Source organism: Metopolophium dirhodum, chromosome 6 (assembly GCF_019925205.1).
Source record: "Metopolophium dirhodum isolate CAU chromosome 6, ASM1992520v1, whole genome shotgun sequence".
In the NCBI taxonomy this organism is placed as follows: domain Eukaryota; kingdom Metazoa; phylum Arthropoda; class Insecta; order Hemiptera; family Aphididae; genus Metopolophium; species Metopolophium dirhodum.
In genome coordinates, this window is record NC_083565.1 from 37,044,528 (window position 1) to 37,061,888 (window position 17,361).

Sequence of the window (17,361 nt, forward strand, 5' to 3'; positions counted from 1 at the left end):
ATGGTTATTGCAAAGTAAATTACAAAATTAAGTCTTTATTAAAAAATACTCTGCTCAAAAATTTAAATATTTACTTTCCAATTACCTACTAAAATCATTGTATCACATATTTTATTATTATAATGTTTTTAGAGTTTACACACATATTTTGCCTGTGTCTTATTCCAAACAATTGGATCAAAAGCCACCTCCAGCTCTTACCACACATATAATTTGTGAAATCGTAACTATTGTACAAGAATTTTTGACAAACGCGTCACCTGTCAGAATGGTCGGCATGAGCATGAGCTGTGAAAAGATATGTATTGAAGATATTGCTGATAGGCTGTTAAAAGTATCGGGGTGTCCTACAGCTGTACGTACATTTATTGATCATATTGATAGTAATTATTAAATTTAATTAAAAATTATAGATTTACTGGTCGTCAAACCCGTTCCCACACACGGAACTTACTTCTCAACAAGGAACAATAAACTTCTTTGAAAGAAGACTTAGCGAACACCAATTACCTTCAGTTGCATTCTGAATTGTATTTGTGAATAAAATTATTTGTCAATGACTTATTCATCATTAAAAGAAAACTTTATTTTTTAATTTTATTATAAAAATGTAATGTATTTAAATTCTAAATAAATTATACTATCTTACTTTTCATATTTGTCGTATTTATAGTTTAATTGTAATGCGTATAATTAAGAAATATAATATATTGTATTGTATTGTATTGTATTGTAATATTTATTGTTATACTTGTAGTAGTTATGTTTTGTACATACTAAATTAGAAATTCTTTGTGTGTAAGAAGAAATAAATAATAATTTAATATCAGCTATAACTGTAGGCATAAAAAACAATGAAAACATTTATTTTTTTATGTCTATGGATATAACAGAACTTTCAACTAAAATATTCATAATACATGGGCACAGGTTTTTTTTTTATAAGCATTTAAAGTTCGATTTTGACAACATTTATCATATTTAAGATTAAAAAAGGTGGATAAGTGGATGTCGCTCTGCTGTACAGTGGGTTACTGTAATGGATGGTGTTAAATTTAAATTCAATGATATAATACCTATCATTGTATAAGAAAAACGATTCTGAGCGGAAACAGTCAGTCAGTTTATGATATTACCAAGTATATTTGATGATATTATTGTGAATAAACAATATTGTGTATATAATGTATAACCTATTTACACGGAGCCTTGCTTCAAATTTACAACCCTTAGCTATAAAAGTTGAACATTTTATAAATTTTTAACTACAAAATAATTACTAAATTTCAAATTTAATAAATGTTGTCAAAATTTGACCTTTAAATGCTTATAAAAAAAAATTGTTCCAAAGTATTGTTAATATTTTTCAACTGATATTGTAACAATATATCAGGAGCCTTGCTTTAAATGTTCGCGCTTTTTTAGCCAACAAATAAAATTTTATTGTGTATAGAAAATGCTAATAGGTATAAACATTCAGTGAAATTTTCTAGTATCTACAGTTATTCGTTTTTTTAATTACAACAAAATAAGACAATCGTTACATGAGAATCGAGTGAATATCAAATCTTGTAAAAATATTAATTTAAAACGATCATAAAAATTTAATTTGACTTTCTTTTAGACATTTTTTTTTTTTTGATAAAGGTAGACAAACTTATGAGGAATATTGAATTACATTTTCAAATCTTAGATTTAAAAAAGAAAATTTTTCATGAATTTCTAACTTAAAATAATTTGCACATTTTCGTCATTTTTACGTATTTCGTCATTATTTGAACTTTAAATGCTTATAAAAAAAACCATGATTATGAATTTTTAATTGTTTTCATCTGCCTTTGAAACAATATACTAAGAGTATTTTATTACATTTTCAAGTTTTTATAACCAACAATTAAAATTGTAATTACCGACTATTTTATGAATCTATCTATAGGTATATTTGTGGATATGTTTGTTGTTTATTGTAAGTGATTACTGATTACCAGATAATTAGCCAGTATGGATAAAAGCGTGAATTGTGGGTAAACTTAGATGTTGTGCAGCGTACATGTTTGATTAAATTCGTATTTATTTGTTACATTATTATTTAACTAATAACATGGGTAAAAAATTGAAAAGTGCGCTGTATCATTTTACTTGGAAACTAAGGAAACTAGGATGTTTGAACATTTATTAAAAAAATGTTCAAAATGTCCACCAATTGTTACTCAAACGTCGGGTGTAAGTCAATTAACACATGTACGTAGAAATTTAGACTCTGACTCCAATTCAGTAAATATAACCACATCAACCGTTCAAAAAAAAGTACCAATGAATATAATGCAATTTGTGAATTCAATCAACGACAATGAACAGGTAAGGTTAAGAGTTAAGATGGTAATTCATAATATTGTTACCTGAGGGTATTAAATATTTTGCCAGAGCAATTTACTCAAGTGGTACACTATTTCATGCAGTTGAAAATGAACACGGGAAATTATTTTTCAATAAAATCCGTCCAGCTTGGAAAATTCCGTCACGTATGTTCTTTCAAACAATTATCTTGAATCAGAATTTAGTAGTACAAAGAATACAGTAAGATGTAATAACTATAACTGTTATTAACTACCTAATAAAAATTTAATTAATTTTTTTTTTAATTTGTAACAGAACATTTTAATAAAATATACTAAACAGTTAGTATTTATATTTTATAAATAAGTAAAATATATTAAACAGTTTATATTTTTATTTTTTAAATAAGTAAAATGTATTAAACAGTTTGTATTTTTATTTTATTAAGTAAGTCGGTAAGTTTTTAAGTTCTTGGACTATAAATGTACAATTAACAAATGGTCTGTAATTATTAAAAAATCTATATGAAAATTTTTTTTCAAAATTTTCAGGATTATTAAAAATGTTCATGAAAATTTACAGCTCTATATGTAACTATAAATATATTATTTCATTACTGTGAACAAAATTAAATTATTAACTAACTCAAATTTACTCAACATAAATAGTTACATTTTCAGCAATATTTTTACTAGAATTAGTTGGAGTTACCAAAAAAAAATCATAGTATCCATTAATAATATATGTACAATAATAATAATAATATAATTGTACAATCAATTACTTTAATCATTGATTATAAATAATATAGATCGCTCACTGGCCCGTATTTACTCGACTCGAAATATTGACAAAAAATATGGATGTAGCTGTTATGGAGAGATGTCGTCGCCCACAAGAAACTAATGGATGATGACAGCGCTTCTTAACGGCCACATCCATTTTTCGTCAATATTTTGCATCGCGTAAATACGAGCCAGTGAGCGATCTATAGTATTTATAATCAATGCTTTAATGTTGTTAATATATATCAGTGATATTATCATCGTTTATAAAACTCATTTTTAGTCTACAAAATGGATAATAAATAATAATATATAATATGAATAAATAAATATAAATAACAAAAAACATTTAAATTATCCTAAGTATGTACATTTTGTTGTAATATTAAGTTTCATCAAATTAAAGTTTGTTAAAGAGAAGTAGGTAACACTATATTTAAGCCAAAAGTAGTACTTATTATTTACTTTTATTAAACATATATTAATTATTAAGTTTGTGGTATAAAACTTAGAAATAAAAAAAACTTTAACTAAAAACTAATCTAGTAAACTATAAGGAAATACTTAGGTACCTACTTAATACACCGTGACAGTGACCGTATGACATACAAAAACCCAGTGACGGCTATAGGAGTGTTATAAAATAGCTACTCTCAATAACAAAGAAATACGAATAAATAAAAACTATTAATTAGTAACAACACAAAATATTGTTTAATGCTTAAGTACTGTGTGACTGAGTAGAATGTAGACAATAGTTAAAATCTAGTTAAATAAAAAACCATTAAAATATAAAAAGAAATGTGGAGCAATAAAATTTTACACAATATTATAAGGGTTTACTTTGAATAACACACTTTTAAATTTCTTACTACACACTTCAATTTATGTACCACACAAGGTATGACATACTACACACAATTTTACTGACTGCTATTAGCCAAAAATATCAATTTTGACTTGAGACATTTATATCATACACCAAAGATATATTACATTGGCCATGGCCAATTCGTTATTAAACATAATAATATAAAATAAGATATTATTCTTAATATAATAATATGCATCTATTTATTTACAAATATTTTTTTTATTCTTGATAAGATCTGATTTCAATTTATTAATTTCTATCTTTAGTTATTTCTTTTACACAATACAATTAAAAGAGTGAAATAATGCATAATATTATATACTAGTCATTTGTGTTGTATTAAAAATATTATAAATCAAATTAAAATAAATACATAAAAATGCATTTAAGTACTTGCAAACAACAAATATTTATTATTAGTTGTTGGGATGTAAATACAAAATTTTAATAAACTTTTTAAAAATGAAAATAACTTAAAAAAATCAAAATATGATTGCTCTATTTACTTTTTTTCAAAATATTCTAAAATATGACAATATTATTACTTAAGACGATGTCAGTGCAATATTTGTTTTCTCTATTAGACCCACGCGCAACATAAATAATACGTTTTCATCAAACATTTTTTTTTAATAATTTTTAGTTATCTTAGAATAAAATCACCTATTACAAAAGTTATAGAGAATAATGTTTTTGAATGACAGTTTCATATTTTATTGTTAATTGAACTTGATGATGATTAAATTGTTTTGAGATAATATTTAGACAAATCATGTCATTCCCCCCGAAAAAAATTATTCTTTATTGTTTTTGTAATCGGCGATTTTATTCTTATAGTTACTCAAGAACATAAAACAATTTACCTGCGTAAATACGTTTTGTTTGTTGCACGTGGGCCAGAGAAAGAAAACAAATAGTGCGCTAACGTCCTCTTAAAATATTCTCTTAAGAGGACGCTTCACCCGCATGTGTTATCACCATCTTATAAGTGCGTAACATAGCAAATTGTACGCTCAACAGAACACGTGTAGCTCCGTTAGTTTAAAAATTAGAGTGAATTGACCTCTTATAAAATCTAAAGGTAAGATTTTTATTTAGACAACCTCATGGGCTTTTTATTATATTTTAATTTTAAAGCGAGTTATGATTATTTTAAAATTGTAGTGTTTGTTCATCTTAAAATACTCATAACTCGCTTTAAAATTAAAATATAATAAAAAGCCCAGTCTAGATAAGTCTTACTTTTAGATTATATGAGAGGTCAATTCACACTAATTTTTAAATTAATGGAGCTACACATGTTCTGCTGAGCGTACAATTTGCTATGTTACGCACTTGTAAGACGGAGACAACACATGCGGGTGAGGTGTACTCTTAACTGTGAAATATACTTTTTTTTAACTGGTCTTCATAATAACTTGACTGTAAAAGCCATCAGTTACAGCTACTTAATTTCTAGTAAAATTTAACTAAAGTATTTACTAAATGTAATATTATATTATTATCCAAATATTCTTAAATTATTATCTATTAAAAGTAAACTTTTTCTTTTGAACTAGGCGCTTCTTCAAGTTACAGGTGGTGAGGCAGATGTTGGAATTGAATAATTTTTTTTTATTGATATTTCCGGATTCGTATTTTAATACTTAATAAATCTTTAACGGTCTGGCATCCTTTATAGTCTGCTGTGTGGTTTCCATTACAGTTTGCACATTTTTCTGGTTTCTCTTGTTTTTTATTGCAATTGTCGGTAACATGTTATAATCCACTTTTCATGCACATGGACAGTGGTGACAGTATTTATGTGTGTGTCCAAACTTCTAACATTGGGAAAGACCAAGTTGCTTCTAAGTGATACTTTTAAATGACGCAATCGTTGGGCAAGAAGCTAAAATAAAAGTTAAATTGAAATAGATAACTCTAATTCTTAAGAGGACACTACACAGTGATCTGTTGTCTCTGTCTTACAGTGCATAACTTAACAAATTTAAGCTCAGCAAATCAAGTTTAGATTTGTTAGTTTCAAAATTAAAGTGAATCAACTTATCATAAAACTTCTTAAGGGGACATTACAGTGACATTTGTTGTCTTCGTCTTATAAGTGCGTAACACAGCAAATTTTACACTCAGCGGAACATGTTTATCTCCGTTAGTTTAAAAATTAGAGCAAATTGACCTTTTATAAAATTTAAAGGTAAGATTATTATCGAGACAATGTCATAGGATTTTTATTATATTTTAATTTTAAAGCGAGTTATGAGTATTTTAGATGTACAAACAGTTTACAATTTTAAAATACAAATAACTCGCTTTAAAATTAAAACATAATAAAAAGCCTATGTCATATTGTCATTGTTTTGATAATAATCTTGCCTTAAAATTTTATAAGAGATCAATTCGCTCCAATTTTTAAACTAACAGAGATAAACATGTTTTGCTGAGTGTAAAATTTGGTATGTTACGCACTTATAAGACTAAGACACCAAATGTCACTGTAATGTCCCCTTAATTGTAAGAACATTATCAGTGTTTAAACGTGATTTTTTTACAATAATTCAGTTCTTAAGTGAGTTATGAGACATTTTTAATTTATATTATATTATAAGCAAAATTTGCTAAAGAATTGAATTATTGTAAAATACCCACATACAAGCACAGATAATGGTCTTACTTTATCTAGATTCACTTTATTTTTTAAACTAACGAATCTAAATGTGATCTGCTGGGCGAACATTTGCTATGTTACACACTTGTAAGACGAAGACAACAAAAATGCCTGTGTAGCGTCAACTTGACTTTATTTTTTAAGCTATTTGTAATACTTTTAAACGTGGAATGATGTTCAAAACAATTTCAGCAACCGCATAAACAGCTGCTTAGTCTTCTACAGCTTGTTCTTACATCATTTAAGCACCATATCTAGTGTTGTTTGGTTCAAATGTTCACCATCACTGCCATCCAGTAGGCTTTTGTTTTGTTGCAGGTCCACGTTAGGGAGGTCCACTGCATAACACGACCGCAAGCTGGCTTATTCAATACATCTCATCTTCAATGAAACTGCTGAAATATACAATTAATATTAATATTCAATCTTTGTAAGCACATGTATGCACGTATTAATATTGTATTTCACTAATTACTTTCTAGCTATAATAACATTATTGATTAGGACATAACTTTCATTCGTTATACGGATGTAGAATAACCTCAATGATGGCATATAAATTGAGCATTCTATGTATGTAAATGCACTCGCTATTAAACTGTTACACTGTGTACTGACGTGGCCTAGTTGTCAGTTACATTATAGTTGTATAGTTGTATTGCAGTATTTACATAACCATAGTCGTGTTATTTATCTACATTAAATGCTTGAATCATTAGTTTACTCACACTTAAATTTCAACAGAAACATATGAGATATTCTGTGGGGATGGTTAGTCATGTGTTGCCTGTTAACACAGAGAGCGGCAGCTTGTCAAACTGTTTTGGACGAACAAGGCACAAGCCTGGCATCTCAGAGAGCACGATCCGGGCCACGGCCTTGTGCTGGAAGTCCATGTACGTGACGGAGTCCCACTTCAAACAAAACTCCGTCAGCAATTAGAGGTTGGAGGTATCTTTGGTCGGTCATCATTTTGTAATAGAACATTTTAAATATCACGAGCATTTACCTTTCATTAAAATATAGTGTAATCAAAATATAACGTTACGTTCGGTGATTTGACCATCTCTGTCAGACTAAAACAAGTGTCTTACCTATATAACTCCAACGAGTCTGTCTCCTCCACCGGTAGCGAGTCTCGCAGCCTCCTAGATGGCTAGATATCACTCATCATAAAAAAACTTCTGAAAATATATTTGAAAACAACTTTTCTACATTTTTTAAATTGGATTTATAATCCTAACCTGTCAAGTATTCTAAACTATCTCGACGGATTTACGGTTTACGAAACTACTGATGAAACTACTGATAAGAAATGTGAACGCCGTTCATGCGAGTTCGCCTCCACGACGTTCGTACAGTATTATATTTCATTTACCGACCAATCAGAATTTGTGCGATTCATGCAGGCCGCAGTAAAATTAAAATTAAAAATTAAAATTAAAATTAAAAAAAATTTAAATTTAATGCTGATCATAGGTACCGTTTTATTTTTGATGTGAAAACATCTTTACGTCGTTCATACATTTCCGCTTGGACAGTGAACATTTTCGAGCGTTATCGTTTTTGCGTAACGCTCGTACCTATTATATTATTAAAAGGAGAGGCGATTTTATATCTGAAATTCTACTAGTTTTTCAAATTTTTCGAAAAAAACCGAAGATTATTTTGCTACTAACAGTCGAATTCGGACGTCAACCTTGGCGGTAGGTCGAGATCGGAATTCGTGCCGAGCGAATTTTCTATAGTCGCCCGTGACACTTTCTGTTCGTTTTTTTATATTACGCTCATTGCTTAGCATGCCAAAGTCGCACACTCTCAGAAGACATAATGCGTGCAATAATAATAATAATAATAATAATAAACTAGCGAGCTGGTCTGCTTATCAGTTATCAGTAGTCATGATAACGGTATCAGTCGTGGGCCGCGGTAAGGGCCAACGGTATCAGTTGTGGGCCCTACGCGATGCATAGAAATGATAACGATAGCCGGCAGAACGTGTCGAGTGCAAGGTCTATCACGGTCGGTTGTCGCCTGTCGACGAAAAAAATTAAAATAATTATATAATAATAATATTATATATTATATATTATATAGGTTATAGTTGCATGTCGGACGTGCCTTTTAGTGCCTTACTTTAAATACCTACCTACTCTTCGGATGGAATTTTTATAACGAAGATTTACTACAGGTAAAGTATAAAATATTTTACAAACAATCTAATATACTATGACATATTATATGAATTTTAAATTTCATTTGATGTAATATTTTATGTTTGTACATCGAGTATGGGCATACAGGTTTTTGCAAACGATCAAGCCACTCACACCCGTTTTTAAAATTGTACGTAATAATATGACACTTTACAATGTACCTATCAAACATCAAGAACCTACGAAAAAATTAATGATTTAAGAAGGCACCAATAAAGAACAAAGTACTTATTTTCAAATTTATTTAAAAGTAGTTAATTGTAATAATATTATCTCAATCACAAAAAAAAATTATAAACTGAAAATTATATCATATAATATTAGGAGGTAGGTACCTCTACTGGCTGTTATTAAAATATATAAGTAATTAGAATTATTATTGTTTAGATACCTGTAGGTTTATATAAAGATAAGAAATAAATTACATTTATGGTGACACAATTTTCAAAACCATCAAAATTCCCAGTTCGATTCTTTTGTACTAAGATAATAATAATATACTATACTATAGTAAATAATAACAATTACATTTATAAACGTAAATATTGTATTTCATTAAATTAGGTTAGGATGACCATAGTTATTTAAGAAAACAAAATAATGAGACGATCAGTTTTGGTTTAACAAAAACAGATTTTCCTAAATTTGTAATATTTATATTATGAGATCACACCCTGTCTCTCTCTTTGAGATGGTATGTTGTTGGAAAGATTGATAGTCATTCTGGCTTATAAGTTATAATTTCTCTGTGTAATAAGACATTTCTCATGTCAATCACTGATAATATTGTTTGTCAACACTCGTTACTTTGGTTTCAATGTAAAGCTGTAAGAATGTTGTTTTTTATTCGTTTCCGGAATAGGTTATTCTTTTACATGTATTTAATTAACGGATATAACGGAATATATAATTCAATAATAGTTTAAACAAGACTGACTATCAAATAAATATGTGACAAAAAGTTTGTTGGGACAACAGTGAACAGGTGATGGTGCTCAAAAAGGGATCTTGCTTAAATTTGACAAATGGTCACGTGGTCGCCCTAGATTAGGTACATCACACATATTTAATGAATATCCGAACATTTATTTTTTTTTGACGTCATTTTTAAATTTAGTTTTAGATATTATAAATCTTCTGGTTCTTGATTAATATTTTTTTTATATCATATTTTTTTGTAGTTTTATCAGATTGTTTAAATTTTTGTTGTCTTATATTTATACGAGATACTATCATTGCAGTCTTAAGAACTATGTTTATTCTCTTAAAGAAAATCCAAGGTTGTTCCCATTTTTTGTTTTATTATCATACCTATTGGCAAATTGAAAAAATCATATTTAAAATATTTTTTTTTTTTTCATTTTTTGTTTTAATATTATTCCTATATTATAATAACTTTGGTTAATTCATTTATTGTATATATTTCTATTTAATATGTTTGATATTCTTAAATCATTTTTTAGAATTGTTGAACATACTTGATGTTGGTTATTGATTTTAATGGAAAATTAAAACACATGTTAGAGAATTTACAACCTAACAACATACAAACTTACAACCTAGCAGATTTGTGTTCTACAGAACAAATTGTGTGTTGTTAGATTTAATATTAAAGTGAAATTACCTATCATCAAATTTGAAGGTAAGGACATTGCCAGTATTTGTATGTTGGTTTTGTACAATATTTCATTTTTAAATGAGTTATTTTTGGAATAAATTCTAATAATAAACATACTCATGCCAAATAAGGTGGGCAAAAGTGGTTACCGCTTTGGTATATAATAGATGTCGGGTTGTGGGTCACTGTAATGGATATATTAAAACTGAATTTAATGATATAAAATCAGTCTGTCAGCCTATAATAATGGCTATATTACAAAGTATATTTTATGATATTATTGCTATAAAAGATATTTACTTTAGGTACTATAGGTAATACAATAAGTTGAATTAAATTTGGCCGAAAATATTGCATTTGAAATCGTTGTTGCGTGTATAAAATTAAATATTATTTTTTAAAAGTTTTTTCAAGTACCGATGAATAATATTTTTAAATAACAACAAATTAACTGAAATTGTTATTCTTTGTTTAAATATCTAATCCGTTAAAATTTAAACTTAAAGTACCTTTAAAAAATACTGTTTATATATTTTTAAGATTTTTTTGGTTCCAGTATGAACTACTTATGAGAAACTTTGTTTTAATTGTTCAATCCTTACCTTTAAAAATTTAATGTACTATACATTTTTAACTACAAAATAATTCTTACATTTTCGGGATTTAGACTATTTTGTCAAAATTTTACCTTGAAATGCTTATAAAAAAATTTTAAACTGCTATTATAAAATTACAACAAATATAACTAAATTCGTTGTTCTTGGTTATTTATTTTAATTATTTATTTTATTTTAATTGGTTATTTATTTTTAATTTCGTCCAAATTTGAACATAAAATAACTAAAAAAAACTGTGTTTTTATATTTTTGAGAGTTTTTGGTTACAAAATAACCTACTTATGTGGAACCTAGCTTTAAATTTTCAATCCTTAGCTATAAAAGTTGAGCATTTTATAATTATTAACAGGCCCTGCTCAAGGGGTAGGCGACATTGGCCCATGCCTAGAGCGGCACATAAGCTGCACATTAGTAAGAGGGTGGCATTTTCAAAATACTGATAATATTCTATTGTTAAGGGCGGAAAAATTTGAATTTGCCTAGTTCGCTTTTTTCCCTTAAGCCGGTCCTGATTATTAACTTAAATCATTTTAAAATTTAAAATTTGTTAAATGTTATCAACAATTTAATTATAAATGCTCATAAAAAAAAATTGTGCTAATGTATTTCTAATATTTTTCAACTACTGTTGTAACAATAATATTTCAGAAGCCTTGTATTAAATTTTCAAGCTTTTTGACTCAACAAATAAAATTTTATTGACATTTTTAAAAAAAAAATTTTAGGCGTACCTAAAGAAAATGAAAGTATAAATATTCAGTCAAATTTTAGTTTTTGAAATTCAACAAAATAAAAATTCGCTACATGATGAATGGAGTGAATATCCTATGCTTTAAAAATATGAACTTCAAACGATCATAAAAATTTAATTTAATTTTCTTGTAGATTTTTTGTTTTTTTATTAAGGTAGACTAACTTATGAGGAATCTTGTATTGCATTTTAAAAGAAAATTTAATATGAATTTCCAACTTAAAATAATTTGCATATTTTCGTGATTTTTAAGTATTTTGTCAAGTTTTTAACTTTAAATGCGTATAAAAAAAAATGTGACCGTATTTTTAATATTTTTCAGATTTTTTTGTAACAATAGGATCTTTTCCGTTGTACCGAATACCATTTCCTACTTTACGGGACACTCCTTTTTTGGGGGGACGTCAGTGAAGCCCGCATTGCCACACGCTGGCTGCGCTGCGCTCGGACAAAAAATCGTAAATATCCCTCGACTTGCTATTCAACATCACCTCAAGTTGGTCACAGGGTAACTGCCATATATCCACTCTTATTACGTATTATACGTATACCACTATAAATTGGTAAGTCGTTTTAAAATTAAGGTCGTTATTAGGAGTGGATATGCGGCGGTTACCCTGGTGGTGTTGCATAGCAAGTCGAGGGATATTTTTGATTTTTTTGTCCGAGCGTAGCGCAGCCAGCGATTGGCAACGTGGACATCACTGATGTGGTATACATATAAGGTATAACGGAAAAGATCCTAACAATTTATTAGGAACCTTGTATTAAATTGTCAAGCTTATTTACCCAACAAATAAAATTTTATTAACATTCTTAGAAAAAAAAACTAAAAATGTCTGTAAACAGTTCAAAACAAATTAAAATATTTTGAGAAATTGATCGTGTATATAAAATGCTAATATAAACAACAAATGAAAATTGCATGTATCATGTGGTCATTTGATTTAGAGTTACACCAAAAACCAAAACCAAAAAATTTTGCGTATAAATTCCTGTTTTTCCTTGATTTTTATGTCGTTTTTCCCTGCGTTTTTTAAAATTAGTGGGGATTTCAACCTCCCGGATGCACCAACTAGATTCACTTTTCCATCGAACAAGATACTATTGAGGAAAATCAAAGCAGTTTTACAGCCTCTATCGTTGTTGACAGACACAAAAGAAAAATAAACATGATTGTAAAATCAATACATTCATCGCTCAGAATCATAAATGTGATAAAAGGTTCTCCATTTAAATTGATGTAAATGAAAAAAAAAATATCAAAAAATACAGTTAACATTTTTTTTAAGCTTTAGTAGCTAGTTAAAATTTGTTAAAATCACAAAAATCTCGACAAAAATATTATTTTGTACCTAATCAAAAATGTATAAAATTTGAATTATTATATCAGCTAATGTTTGAAAATTAAATATAATATTCCTTATTAGGTAGTTGTTCTTATCGAGATTCTTATTAATTAAATAAAAAAAAGTTTAGTAAAAGCCACGTTATCATTTATTCTATGAATCTTTGAAATTTTATATTCAAATGTAACAATTTCTCTTCAACTTCAATTTTTGTAATTTTGTTTTTATTCAAATAATATGAATCTTAGAGATTTAACTTGAATTATGGTTATCTATACACAAAAGTGAAAAAATATTTGAACAGGTATACCTTGTGTGTATCAAAAATCTGATCAAACAGTATCATAAATAGATAGTTATTATTTATAATATATTCAATATTTTTGGGAATAATTAGTTTAATCTGCCAAATCACTAATAGAAAAATAAATTGCTAATAGTTATAGAAATAAAGGCTGACACAGCTCCGTCCAGATTCATTTTTCGTACATATTTGCTACATGCTATGCAATGATACATCATTAAAATAATATAATTGAACATATATATTACAACTTTCCTCCTTTTTTTAAATGATTCTGTAAAACCATATTTATTACATAATTAATTACTAGTACTTAATAACCAGTCTATGGTCTATTAGCAGGGCATATCAAATCATAGGAAGTACCTAGGATCATGCAACTAACCTATGTTTGTATTAAGCCATAGAAATGTATATTACAAAAAATTTTCATTAAATTGTTATCTATTATTATTATTTATACATTTTTAATAATACCATTCTTATCAAAATATTTATTTTCTTACTATTTTTTGTTACTTTTAGAATATAATTGTAACAATGGATTTAAGTGATGACGAAGAATTTTATGATTCTGATCAGAGTGATGTGGGCGAACAAAGTTTACACACTATGCTCAGTAAAACTCTCTACGACAAAGACCATGAGTATGAAGAATATGGAGAACAAATTGCTGGCGAAGAAGAAGTATTAGGTAGTGTGGAAGAGGAAGTACTTGGTAAAGTCACTGGTGATGTTGTTCAACAAGAAGTTGTCCTAGGTCCAGTGTATAGTGAGAATGAGCCAGATTTAACACTAAAATTAGAAGATGCTGAAAAAGTAGTTTTAACACCAGAAGTTATAGGCGAGTTAGAAAACAAACATTTTTTTGATGGACTTGATGATGATAATTTTGAACCAATAAAAAAAAAACTAAAATTAAGCAATGAAGATAATGCAAATCCTCATAAAACTATTATTATGCATATACCTCGATTCATTCGGTGTAACAAAATTAGTCAATCTATTCAAGTTCAGTGAGTTGTATTTTATGAAAATAATTGAACAGTTATAGCAAATTATGTACTATTCAAAGTTGTATTAATTTATACTTTTGTATTATTGCAGAAACATTGTATGTGGTGCAAACATGGGATGTCCTTTGGACTTGGTAAGAATTGTCATGTGGACTAGTAACTCAGAGTATAATCCACTGCGATTTAATGGACTAATTATGCGTCTTCGTACACCTAATGTCACCAGCCTATTATTTCCATCAGGTAAAATGATCATGCAAGGTGCTAAGGATGACCGAACAGGAAATTTAGGATGTCGAAAAGTAGCAAAAATTTTAGAACGACTTGGACACAATGTTAGTTTTATATTATGTAAATCTTATATTGTTATACTTCATCAATATTATATTAATTACATTAACTTTTTAGGTAAAATTTTGTGATTATACAGTGCATAATATTGTATGCACATGGGATGTTGGTTTCCCAATAATGTTGGAAGAATTAAATACTGCTCACTCACAATTTACCAGGTACTTAACATTTTTTTTTATAAATATTTTCTTTAAATTTAAATTTTGTGTAAACCTTACTTAATATACAATTTCAAAATCTAATCTTAAATATATAGTATTTTACTTCTATTAATATATATTAAAGGTAAATTACAATTTTTAAATTTGTTTGAACAATTAATTCCTAAATATATAGTTTATTTATGATTATTATTTTTCATAATATTCTGAATAAAATTTAAAATATTATAAACAATGTTAAATTTCAATTCTAAGAAAAGTATGTTTTACACAAAACATTCCTTGAATTTCCTATAAAAAAATGTAAATTAATAATATAAAATATATTTATGTGTTTAGCTTTGAGCCTGAGGTATTTCCTGCGTTAATTTATCGGATGGTCAAACCCCGAGCAGTGTTTTTAATGTTTGTAAATGGAAAAGTAGTTTTAACAGGTAATATTTCTTTAAAAAATTCAAATAACTGTTTATATTTATGTTATTATAGCTTAGAAAATAATTTGTTTACTTAGTATGAAAAGGAATTTTGTAACGCAATATTAATTAGTAAGGTTCTTAAGAGGACGTCGCACCCGCATATGTTGTCTCCGTCTTACACACATACGTCTTAGCAAATTTTTGTTTGCTAGTTTTAATAGGGTGCTGTCATTTTTGATATTAGAGTAAATTGACCTATTATCAAACTTTTAGGTAACAACAATATCTGTTTTCTCTCATTGGTTTTTACGATATTTTAATTTTTAAGTGAGTTATCAGTATGTAAAATATTAAAACTAGTGAACGAAAATGTCCTATGTCATACGTGAGTAAGACAGAGACAACATATGCGGGTGCGACAACCTCTTAAAGCTAATGTTGAGCAGGACTCAGACTGTATGGCAGTTAAAAGTGCTCTGAATAATATACCTTAAATATATAGAAAATAGCAACAAAAAAGTTTGTTTTATATTCATTTATTGGTTTATTACTCATTGGGTATACTAAATTTTTGATTCTAATTGTTAAAAACTTTTCTTTTTTTTTTTAACTTCTGCTTATTATTTCTTTGGTATATTCAATTTTCGATTTATGACAAAATGTTAAAAAATCTACTTTAAATACAAATTATCAAAATTAGCACCAAAACTAAAAAAAATACATTAATTATTAATATCTAAATTAATTGAAAAATTCAATATTTGATTTTGTATTCGAAATCTTTGATTTATAAAACAAATGTATAGCTTTCTCTGAATTTTATAATAATTAACAAATACTATACAATCTAAGTCCTAATTATAAGTTCTTATTTCCATTATTTAATATATATTCCTTATGTTATTCACATATTACATAATGTATTTGAAATATTTCATAGTATACAAATTACAAGATGGTTCTTTAAATAATAATTTCCTATTATTTATTTTATTTTTTATTTTTTAGAATTAACGGCTTTTTCCAAAATTTAAATTTTAGAAAAGTATTGATTTGGGTCGTCATTTGATATTTTGTTTTTGGGTAATCTATTATAAATGTAACTCTACCTTTTTATATTGACTATATTTTTATATGTTTGTTCATAAGACTGCTATCAACATTTAAGTTTCAATTGCTTGCATTTATTTTTAATTTCATAATTTAAATCAAAATATTTTTCTTAACTTTTTTGTGCATAGATAATAATTATTTAGTACTGAACGAATAGTTTTATGTATAAGCGTTTTCGTTATAGATAAAAATAGTTAAGTGATGAGAGATACCTTTACTCATTAAAACGTCAAATAACTATTAATAAAAAAACATTTTTTTCTTAAATGTATGAAATTAAAGTTATAAGTAGTCATTTAAAAATGAATAGTTGGTAGAAGTGTCACCAACAAACACAAAGATGAATAAATAAAGACAATATAATATTTTACAACTTTTTTACCTTAAATTAATAAAAGAAAAGCTAAAATTATAAAAATAAATAAACCTGTTTAAGTGATGGTATATTATTTTATAATGTCTTACTATAATATTGATGAATAATTGATTATATTTGTTTCAGGTCTTAAAACAAAGTCAGATATAAAAGAATCTGTCTTTTTGATGCAAGATGTATTAAACAATTTCAAAAAAACTTGAAACAAAATATCAATTTTAATTTTCAAGTTAGCCTTTTTATTTTTGAAATATACACATTTAAGTATTTAATATACTTAAGTCTTAAATACCATATACTTATGTATATAAACAAAATTATAATCCAATATTGTTCCTTGGTATTAATACCACCCATTTATTTTAAATAAAATCATGTGCCTATAAAGAGTATAAAATATATTTGTACA

The 17,361-nt window shown here is 27.0% G+C and overlaps 2 protein-coding genes and 1 long non-coding RNA gene across 7 annotated transcripts; 2 read left to right on the forward strand and 1 right to left on the reverse strand.

Moving 5' to 3' along the window:
* On the forward strand, positions 1–527 carry LOC132947780 (ribonucleoside-diphosphate reductase small chain-like). Its single transcript, XM_061018017.1, has 3 exons — positions 1–14; positions 133–355; positions 414–527. The coding sequence occupies exons 1-3, from the start codon at positions 1–3 to the stop codon at positions 525–527; spliced, it is 351 nt and encodes a 116-aa protein (XP_060874000.1).
* A 2,272-nt stretch (positions 528–2,799) lies between these two features.
* On the reverse strand, positions 2,800–8,513 carry LOC132946535 (uncharacterized). Of its 2 annotated transcripts, none has more exons than XR_009664735.1 (4): positions 7,756–8,513; positions 7,390–7,670; positions 6,819–7,056; positions 2,800–5,884 (listed from the first exon to the last, which is right to left on the reverse strand). It is a non-coding gene; the product is annotated as an uncharacterized LOC132946535 (long non-coding RNA). The 2 variants fall into 2 exon arrangements; XR_009664734.1 differs by having other exon boundaries at positions 2,801–5,884; positions 6,819–7,053.
* A 138-nt stretch (positions 8,514–8,651) lies between these two features.
* LOC132946534 (uncharacterized) lies at positions 8,652–17,246 on the forward strand. 4 transcript variants are annotated; one of them, XM_061016579.1, is made up of 8 exons: positions 8,653–8,852; positions 8,965–9,101; positions 10,341–10,519; positions 14,042–14,532; positions 14,624–14,867; positions 14,941–15,044; positions 15,387–15,481; positions 17,079–17,246. In XM_061016579.1, the coding sequence occupies exons 4-8, from the start codon at positions 14,057–14,059 to the stop codon at positions 17,153–17,155; spliced, it is 996 nt and encodes a 331-aa protein (XP_060872562.1). In that variant the 5' UTR covers positions 8,653–8,852; positions 8,965–9,101; positions 10,341–10,519; positions 14,042–14,056; the 3' UTR covers positions 17,156–17,246. The 4 variants fall into 4 exon arrangements, with proteins under 4 accessions (XP_060872564.1, XP_060872562.1, XP_060872561.1 ...); XM_061016578.1 differs by lacking the exon at positions 8,653–8,852 and having other exon boundaries at positions 8,859–9,101; XM_061016581.1 differs by lacking the exons at positions 8,965–9,101; positions 10,341–10,519 and having other exon boundaries at positions 8,652–8,852.
* Positions 17,247–17,361: the final 115 nt, after the last annotated feature.